Source organism: Chroicocephalus ridibundus, chromosome 12 (genome assembly GCF_963924245.1).
Source record: "Chroicocephalus ridibundus chromosome 12, bChrRid1.1, whole genome shotgun sequence".
NCBI lineage: Eukaryota > Metazoa > Chordata > Aves > Charadriiformes > Laridae > Chroicocephalus > Chroicocephalus ridibundus.
In genome coordinates, this window is record NC_086295.1 from 15,677,757 (window position 1) to 15,687,711 (window position 9,955).

The following is a 9,955-nucleotide window of genomic DNA, read 5'->3' on the forward strand; positions in this document are numbered from 1 at the left end:
CAGGGCCCATTTCTGCCCCATCCCACCTCTAATTGGCCAGGACAGAGATTGGCTCCTTTCTGCTGCTTCCCAGAGCTGTCAGTCACTGAGGGTCCCTCCTTACCCCACTTCCCCAGCCGGTATAAAAAGGCAGAGCAGGGATGCTGGAGCATGGTGTGGTGTTTGGTTCTTCCTTGCTGATCATCTCTAACTGGACGAGAAGGTACTGTTCTCACATTTTTGGGGGAGGTTGGCAGATGTTAAAGCTGTAATTGTTCTCTGAACTCCTGGTTCATGTTTAGATGTTTCTTACCTGGCTTAATGATGGAATTTGTGTTAGCTAACACAAGGTTGCTTGTGGTCCTGCCTGAAAGGTTGGCTACAGCCTGTGCTGGTTTTGAGTGAAAAGCTGGTGCTGGTTGGTGTGTGCTAGCAGCAGCAGGGTGGCATCTTGAGCTGCTTTATTTTCCAGTTCTGCTGTTACTACCTCTCTAATGCAAGACCTCCCTGAAGTCTTGACGGGGAGGAAGGAGGCATCCAGTGCCTCTTCTAAATATATTGATAATAAGCACTAGGTTCTCCCTGATAGGAGTTCTCCTGGGTGAGGAAAGACTTTGTTCTCTTCATTCCTTGAATTAACATAAACCCTGTGAAACCTGAATACTAGATGGCTTTGCAAGTAGCCCAGGTCCATTCCTTCTGTAATGGGAACATCTCCAAAATGGGTGGTGATGGAACCTCTCCCTTTAATGAGGTCAGAGGGGAGCAGCCCCTGGGAAGGGGAATTCATCTGGAGGCTCCCTGGCTGCCTTGTCTTTTCCTCTTCCTAAACCCGTGGTTCTACTTGCGTTTCAGCTGCAATGGCCTCTGCTATGCCTGACAAAGAGGAAGCTGCCAAGAGCTCCCTGGAGGTGAAGGAAGAGGAGCAGCAGGTAGGTGTTCCCTGTGAGCTGTAATGAGTGTTAGCTCCTGGGTGCAGGTAGGAGGAGGTGGCCCTGCTGTGGCTGGGGGAGGCAAGCCCCCCACAACAAGAGTCTTTCCTCTGCTTGAGCTGTGCCCTGCAGCTTCTCTGGAAATGTGAGTGGTGGCACAGCCAAAAGAGTAGGCCTGAAGACTGTATAAGTAACCTCTTGGGCTAGGCAAAACAGCCTGTTTCTTGGCTTGGAAAGATGTTTCTCTAGCTCTGTAGTGAAGATCCTGGCTGTCTGCAGGCAGTGCTTCTGTGGAGAGGTTCCAATGCTTCAACAGCCCTGAAACCTGCTGCACCTGTGTTACTCCCATGCCCAGCAGCATGCTTCTTGCAGACTGGTGTAAAGTCTGTCGACTTAAAACCAACTCAATCCTGTGTGATGAAGGTTTTCCTGGGGTATTAGCTTGTTAAATAGCTGTACCAGATGAATTACAGCTGGATACGGGTACAGAAGTATTTAGCTTGCCCACAGACTCAGCTGTCCCTTTGGTAGCATTGTGCTAGAGGAAGATCTTGCTAGAATGGACCAACCATAAGTGTTAATGCTCTACAGCTTATTTAACTGAGTTGTAGACTTTAAAACAAGTGTCCAAGCAAGGCAAGCCTTGCTTCCTTGCCCAGACTAGGTGACTTGAACAGGCAAACAGAAGAGGAAATTCTGGGGCAAAACTGCATAGGAGGCTCAGGGTCATGTTTGCAAGCTTCATGGCTTTTTTTTTTTCCCCCCTCTCTTCTAGGATGCAGTAAGTCAGGTGGCTAACCTGACCTTGGTCAGCTCTGCCTGTGACATGGTTTCTACAGCTTATGCCTCCACTAAGGAGAGCCACCCCTACATCAGATCTGCGTGTGATGCAGCGGAGAAAGGAGTGAAGAGTGTGACTGAAGCCACAGCCAGCCGTGTGCAGCCAGTTCTGACTACCCTGGAGCCTCATGGTAATCCCCTGTGGAAGGGCAGGTTTGCATCTGTCTGTGAGGGACTCTCTGGCTCCTTCCAGCTCCGGAAGGAGACATAGGATGTGGAAACACACCTTTCCATTGCCATACTAAAATGACAACTCCTAGCTAAAAAAGCTGCATCCTAGTCCAAGTAGTCTGATGGAGGACCAGGATGTGACTCCAATGTTGACTTCCCTAAACCTGATCTTGCAAGGTCCAAAGTATTAGGTGGCAGATGCTTATAGTAGGATTCTTACAAGCTCATGGTGGCTTCAGGAAAAAGCTTCCTCTTGGAGGCCCATTAAGTCTAAAGGTCCTGTTTGCCATGGTCTTTAAAGAACATGACTGTAGCATAGAGAAGAAGCTCTAAACTCCTGGTGAGAGGGGCTATTACTAATGACAAGTGTCTGACAAAATAGTCTGTGACAGGCCTGAGTTCACTCTAAACCCAGAAAGCACATTTCCCTCCTGTCAGTTACTATGTGGCCCTGGATCCTTGGGATGTGGAGGCTTGGGTGGAGATGAGGGCTATGCATCTGCTTAGTCAAGAGCTCAAGAAGCTGCAGGAGGGGATCCGATGTAGGTGGCTATGTCTCTACAAATGGTCAGGCATAGCCACCGGCTGCTTGCGAAGTGAACAGATCTATGAGGAGACTAAGACAAGCTGCTCTACAAATTCAGCTTATGATGTACCTGGCTTGGTGATCTGACCAGAGACTTTCATCTAGGCCCCCTGCGGAGCAACATGCTTAGGAAAGTAGAACTTGGGATGGAATAGCAGAAAACCAGGTTTTGACACTTTTTGTTTTTTACAGTTTCTGCAGCAAGTGAGTATGCCTCCAAGGGTTTGGAAAAACTAGGGGAAAAGCTCCCACTCCTTCAAAAGCCAGTGGAACAGGTAAGAATCCAAGTCTGTGCAGTCCCTGGCTGGCAGAGGGGCCTGGTTTTCAGGGTTTCTAAGCTTGGGAGTGAAGTAGGCTCTCGTATGAGGAACAAACTAGCCCTAGGTGCGTGGTGCAAGCTCCTACAGGAGTAAACACTCAGTCGCTGTGCTAACTGTCCTCTCAGTGCAATTCAGAATTGTAGTGTGCTAAGTGACCCAGTCCCTTCTCTGACGTAAGTCTCCTCTTCCACAGATTATCTCTGACACAAAAGAGCTGGTGTCATCCAGAGTGGCTGATGCAAAGGATGCTGTGAGCAGCAAAGTGACAGAGGTGATAGATGTAACGAAGGAGACTCTTCAGAGTGGTGTGGAGGCTGCCAGATCTGCAGTGACCAGCAGTGTGGGGATGGTCATGGACTCCAGAGTGGGCCAGACTGCTATAAGTGGAGCAGAAGCTGTGCTGGGGAGAACAGAAGACAGCTGTCTCCCTCTTGGAAATGAGGAACTAGGTAAGGGAATGGTGCATGTGACTACTTGTAATGGGAACCACCAAACAGGGGATGATCACCCCCATTCCTCACCTCACTGCTCTGGAATGGGTCTAATGGGAAGAGCCATGCTGGAGGCTACCTGTCCAAGATCTCCTGATACTTGTTTGTGTGGTAAGCATCTCTGGTCAGACACTGTCTCTTTCCTCAGCCAAACTGGCAGTAGCTGAGGAGGGTGCAGGCATAATGTCAGTGGAGCAGCAGCAGGAGACAAGGAGATACTTTGTGAGGTTGGGATCTCTCTCTGATGAACTTCGCCTATTTGCCTACCTGCACTCAACAGACAAAATGAAGCAGATCTGGCAGGGCATGCGGGAGGCCCTTGCACAGCTTCACCGCATTATTGAACTGGTAGGTAGAGCCCAGCCTCTTGGAAGGAGGGGACCAAGTCATTGGCTTGGCCTCAACTTCATTGCTATGATAAAGAACTGTGCTGCTCACCAGCAGATCTGTCTGTCTTGACGCTCTGATCTTCCCCTGCCACAGATCGAAGTGTTTAAGCAAGGCTTTAATCAAAAGCTTCGGGAGGGGCAGGAGAAACTTCACCAGATGTGGCTGGACTGGAGTAGGAAGTCTTCCAAAGCGAGTGGAGACACAAGCTCTGCAGAGCCAGAGGTACCTCCTGGGGAGGGAAGAAAAAGGGCACTGGGCATCCCCTTCACTTTTCTAAAATCAACTCCTCTGATCTTCTTCCTGCCTTCTCCCAGGACATGGAGTCCCTGGCCCTGCTCATGGCATGCAATATCACACAGCAGCTGCAAATCACCTGCTGTAAAATAGTGTCTGCAATTCAAGGCCTTCCCTCAAGCTTTCAGGATAAGGTGAAACAATCTCTTAGTACCATAGAGGAGCTTCATGCTTCTTTCTCAGCGGCAAACTCCTTCCAGGACTTGTCCAGCAGTGTCTTGACCCAGAGCCAGAGGAACGTAGCTGTGATCCAGGAGTACATGGAGGAGCTGCTGGACTACCTGAAAAACAACACTCCTCTGTCCTGGCTGGTGGGACCCTTCTCTCCCAGGGAGAAGGGGGTGGAAACCTCACAGGCAGAGGAACCCTTGCAGGAGAAGGAGGTGGAGACAGCAGGAGCAGGGGATCATGAAGCTTCCACCACCCTCCTGTAAAGGATAAGGCCACGAGCACAGGCCTGCTTAGCATGACTCTGGTGAGGACTTTGGTCTTGTCTTCATGTAAACTCCACTCTCCAGCTGAGGGTGGAGCTGTCACATCTTGGATGACTATTGGGTACTAGTGAATAAATCCTTGGGAGCTTTCAAGGAAGGTGGTGAAAGTAGCAGGGCCATTCCTAAGTGCTTGTAGCTGCCTTCAGGAATGGTGGCTGAGCTCTGGGCCAGGAGAACAGAGTTGAAGCTCTGCAGTGCTCCCACCTCCCTAGGAAACTGTCTGTGGTATGTCCTTCATCAGTGTATCCAGGCATCGCCTATATACAAACCAATGGTTGCTGTTGGCCTTAAACCCTCGCTAGTATGCCATGTAAAGAATTTTCTTCCTGGAGGCTGCTTGTACTAGATCGTAACTGCTTAAAATAAAACTACTGCATGCAAAATCGCTTACTGTCTCCATTGTCTCCTGGAGAAAGACTGCAAGAGTGAGTATTGCCCAAGAGATGTGAATGCTACTCTCCCTACCTATTCCTTGATGGTGGAACAGTGCAGTTGGGGAATGCAGGAACTGGTGACCAGTCAGTGGTACAGTAAGGATTGCAGCTGGTAAACTCTCCTACTGTCCTGGGAAGTACCGAGTTGTAATTCCTTATCACTCCCAAACCTGGAGGTTTGGGATGTGCCCTCCTGGCACTTTCCCATGCTGTGGGGAGCTGTCAGGATCCTGGCATCCCTTGTCATTAGATCTCCTGGGTCTAAAGACCTCCTAGGTCTAATTCTTCATCTGTATTTTTCTGCTGCTACCTGGTGGTGAAGACTTCAGTCTGGTGGGAGGGTGGGCTGTGGGAGTGGCTGCCTGGGAGGGATGTGGACTCCTAGATGGAGAGTCATTACGGTATAGGTAACAGATACTTATTGTCAGCACTGATCTCTCCTGGCCAACAGATGTTTCAGTTGAGCTAAGAGCTCTTCAGCTGCTGTGTCTGACCGTCTTCCAAACAGCTGGAACAGGTTGGTGCTTTCAGGCTTGCCAGACCAAGATGTAGCTGAGCCTGACAGACCAAATGCCTATTGAACTTCTAAATGAAAAGCTCTGCTCCTTGCCTGTTGTCCTTCTGTCCTCAAGGAAAGGAGTGGAATCTGCTCCCGGTGTGAGTACTGCTGTTTCTGGACTTAATTTTTAAAAAAAATAGTTGAAATTCTTGTTTCCTGGAAGCAAGAAACAAGACTGGGGTGAGCAAGTACAGGTTTGAAGAGGTGGAACTTTCCCACCTCTTTTAAGCAGAAGCGAATACTGTTGGAACAATGCTCATAATCCTACACTACTATGTATAATGGCTCAGTGCTGTAATGTGGCGGGACTACATGGTTCTTAAGTTTTTGGCATCAGTTACTCCATTGATGCAACACAACACCCTCACGTAGTAAAGACTTGGATCCAGCTTCACTGAGCTCTGCATGTTGGAGAGGTTATCAGACAACCGTCTAACCGGTGTTTCTCACGTAGCAACTAGTTTGTGTTGAAGGCAAAATAATAAGCCAATTGAAGTTGCCAAGCTATTGTTGAGATCTGAGAGACAAACTGCAGGGGTCATCTCTCCACCGCACGCTCTCTGATTGCTGCCAAGCGATTTCTCTCTGGCAAAGCGCCCAAGGAGAGGCAGATCCAGTCTGCCTAATGTAATTATGCCTGGACTTGTAGGGCGGGAAGTGGGGCACAAACTGCAAGCAGCATTGGAGATAGTCCTTCTGCTTGGTAGGAAATATGCTTTGTGTTGTCTTCTCAACAGCAAAGTGCCCGAATCCTGTTTTTCACCTACCTGGATAAAAGTGCTTTTTAAGAAATGGCTAGACATCCCCGTACTTGATATTGATTTGTCAATGCAGTGCATCTGACTTATGTTAATACTGTGTTTAGTGTAACACACCGTGCTGCCTCTGCCTATGGGTTGCTGGGGTGCATTCTCCCCTGTTGATTAAACTCACTTCCTGCAAACGCCACTGGCTGTCCTCCCCTTGTCGGCCTGGTGCCCAGCACATGGGCCCCTGTGCATTTGCAGCTGGGAGCTTAAATGCTGCGTGTGGCTGGGGCCCCCCTGCTTCCCTGTGCTGGAGCTGGTGCAGGACAGCCCAGTGCCTGTAAGGCTTCTGTGGGTCTGCTGCTACAGTCCCCATGGCCTACAGCAGGCTAAAATGACTTTCTCATGGCAGTCCCTAAAGCTCCACTTGAGGATGCTGAGAGGGAGCCTTTATGTGCATTTTAACTTTTGCTTACCTTCCAAGGTTTCAGGGGACCAAGGAGATATGTTAGACCAAACAAGAAGGGCAAAACTCTCACCAAGAATAGGGCCAGCCAGCATGGGTTTAGGAAAGGGAGGTCCTGCTTAACCAACCTGATCTCTTTCTATGACCAGGTTACCCGCCTTCTGGATGCGGGGAAGGCTGTGGACGTTGTCTATCTGGACTTTGGCAAGGCCTCTGACACTGTCCCCCACAGCATTCTCCTGGAGAAGCTGGCGAATCATGGCATAGACAAGTGTGCTCTTTGCTGGGTAAAAAAACTGGCTGGATGGCCGTGCCCAGAGAGTTGGGATTAATGGGGTGAAATCCTCTCGGCGGCCGGTCACCAGTGGTGTCCCTCAGGGCTCAGTTTTGGGGCCGGTTTTGTTTAATATCTTTATCAATGATCTGGATGAGGGGATTGAGTGCACCCTCAGTAAGTCTGCAGATGACACCAAACCAGGTGGGAGTGTTGATCTGCTTGAGGGTAGGAAGGCTCTACAGAGGGACCGGGACAGGATGGATCCATGGGCCAAGGCCAACTGTATGAGGTTTAATAAGGCCAAGTGCCGGGTCCTGCATTTCGGTCACACCAACCCCAAGCAACGCTACAGGCTTGGGGCAGAGTGGCTGGAAAGCTGCCCAGCAGAAAAGGACCTGGGGGTGCTGGTGGCCGGCCAGCTTCACATGAGCCAGCAGTGTGCCCAGGTGGCCAAGAAGGCCAACAGCTTTCTGGCTTGTGTCAGGAATAGCGTGGCCAGCAGGAGCAGGGAAGGGATCGTGCCTCTGTACTGGGCACTGGTGAGGCCTCACCTCGAGTGCTGTGTTCAGTCTGGGCCCCTCTGTACAAGAGGGACATTGAGGTGCTGGAGCGTGTCCAGAGGAGAGCTACCAGGCTGGTGAGGGCTCTGGAGACCAGGGCATGTGAGGAGAGGCTGAGGGAGCTGGGCATGTTTAGCTTGGAGAAGAGGAGGCTGAGGGGAGACCTCATTGCTCTCTGCAACTACCTGAAAGGAGGGTGTAGAGAGGTGGGTGTTGGCCTCTTCTCCCAGGTGAATAATGACAGGACCAGAGGAAATGATATGAAGTTGCGGCAGGGGAGGTTTAGATTAGATATTAGGAAGAATGACTTTACTGAAAGAGTGGTCAGGCACTGGAACAGCCTGCCCAGGGAGGGGGTTGAGTCACCGTCCCTGGAGGTATTTAAGAAACGTTTAGATTTGGCACTTCAGGGCATGCTCTAGTGGCAGAGATTGTAGGGTTTTGGTTTTTTATGTGTGTGTATGGTTGGACTCGATGATCTCCAAAGGTCCTTTCCAACCATGAAGATGCTATGAAAAGCCACAGCTAGGAACAGTTTGACTTTATTTGTTCTTTCTTTTCTGGTGTCATCCATGCTGCAGAGACAGCAGGAGGATAAAGGCTGGAAAGAAATGGGGAATGAGAAATGGACTGGCCTTCTGCACTGTTTAAAATGGAAACTCATCTGACCTCTGGAAGAGTATCCAGGCTGTTCTTCATTTTATCCAAGCCTATATATCTATCTGCACTTACTTTTGAGTTATTTTGGATAGAAATAAAAAGTGTGTTGGTAATATGGCAACCCTAGGCAAACACCTCAGCAGGGAAGATGTGCTTTGAGGTATCTCTTCTGGCTCTCAGTAGCCCCTGGGGAATGATGTAGTGTTCCTTGATTCTGATAATTATAGTCCAAGTGATTATTTTACCCTCTGCTGTTGCTGTTCCTCCCTGCTTAGGCTGAGGTCACATGTGATAGTTCGGTTATAGGCGGATTTGAATTTTAAATGCAATCATAGGGGCACTTGGTCCTTGTTACCCTCTTGGTAGATGACACCTCATCTCCCTCTGCCAGTTTGCTTAACACTTCTATTATTTAATTCTCATGTTCATGTACTTCTGCCTTTCCTTATGTGGTCCCAGCTGTTCGTTGTTCAAATGCCTGACCTCTGGGTCAGGGAATGTGCTGGCACTGGGTGAAGGCTACCTTGGGCATCACTCAAAAAGGCTGTCACCTTTCACAAGTGGAGTTAGGAGGCATTAGCCAACATGTTACCGTGCCGTCTAACTGGCAAGGGTACCTGCTTAAAGGAGGGTTTTCCAAGCAGCTCTGTCATGAAGGCAACAGACTGGGAAACTGAAGTTCTTAGCAAGTGCTGAAAGGCAAAAGTGCTCTAGTTGCTTGCAAGGAGCTTAATTTCCCCTTTTCATTTCCATGGTTCTTGACACACTTAGACGTTGTCACTTATTCTGAAAAAGCTATGCTATTACCTACTGTAAAATAATGCTACTTAAAAAGGCTTGTGACCTCCCTGAAGGGTTGCTTGGGTAGCTGGAGCCTTGCTCAGGCATGAGCTGTTGGAGTTCCAATTTTTGTATGACCTTAAGTCCCTGTAATTGGGGAACTTTAAGACCCTCAAAGCTTATTGGAATTAATTTGCAATGGAAAATGGATTAAGTTTCTGCCCTCAGTGCTGGAAGATGAAGATGCTGTGACTGAGTAGAATGAGATTGTGGGACCTTTTCTGGTAGGTCTTCCTCCTGCTGCTGTTTGATGTGGGCAGGCAGGAGTTTCAGTTTGCTGGCTAGCACTCGGCCCTGTGCTTTCCTATTGTAACTCTCTCCATCCCCATCTCTTTCCCATTGCACCTCCTTTCCTTGCATCAGAGAAAGACACCAAGTGTTTCAGAGCATGGGGGAAGAGAAACCTGGAGGGTATTCCCTGTGCTCTGAGTTGGGTTGTGCCTTGCTGGGCAGGGTGAAAGGGTCAGGTAAGACCAGCGTGGGTTCAGGAGCAGCTGAAAATGGGCAATTTTTTGCTGCAGAAGGACAGAGGTGCTTTCAGTAGCAGCACTTTGCAGAGACTTGTACTCCCAATTGAAGCACACGGATGCTTTTCCAGCTAAAATCTTTGCTGATGTCGGCACTCAACTCTTCCTTCTTTCAGAAGTTCCAGCCAGGGGCCTCTTCTGGCAGGTCCTGGCAAGACTTTTTACAGGACAGCTTTCCTTCCCTCTGTACCCTGCGGATGGCGGAGGAGGGAAGGGGGTCAATAAATCTGCTTCAAATTGCCTTACAAACCAAGCGTGAACTTGTGACAATTCCAATATGGTCTTTGTGTGGCTTGTTAAAACCCTTGATGCCTCTAGGAGTGACAGGCGTCTGACCTGATCGATAGCTCAGCTGCCCTTTACTGCTGCAAACAAGGCAAAGTACCTTC

General features: G+C 49.3%; 1 protein-coding gene across 1 annotated transcript; it reads left to right on the forward strand.

The window, feature by feature from the left end:
* Positions 1-839: 839 nt before the first annotated feature.
* On the forward strand, positions 840-4,437 carry LOC134522475 (perilipin-3-like). The gene is made up of 7 exons (XM_063350174.1): positions 840-911; positions 1,687-1,882; positions 2,701-2,783; positions 3,022-3,277; positions 3,468-3,667; positions 3,803-3,931; positions 4,024-4,437. The coding sequence occupies exons 1-7, from the start codon at positions 840-842 to the stop codon at positions 4,435-4,437; spliced, it is 1,350 nt and encodes a 449-aa protein (XP_063206244.1).
* The last annotated feature ends 5,518 nt before the right edge of the window (positions 4,438-9,955 follow it).

Coding starts and splice junctions, on each gene's coding strand:
- LOC134522475 (XM_063350174.1), top strand. CDS start 840: ATGGCCTCTGCTATGCCTGACAAAGAGGAAGCTGCCAAGAGCTCCCTG. Junction 912..1,686: donor TGAAGGAAGAGGAGCAGCAG/GTAGGTGTTCCC, acceptor CCTCTCTTCTAG/GATGCAGTAAGTCAGGTGGC. Junction 3,932..4,023: donor CAAGCTCTGCAGAGCCAGAG/GTACCTCCTGGG, acceptor GCCTTCTCCCAG/GACATGGAGTCCCTGGCCCT.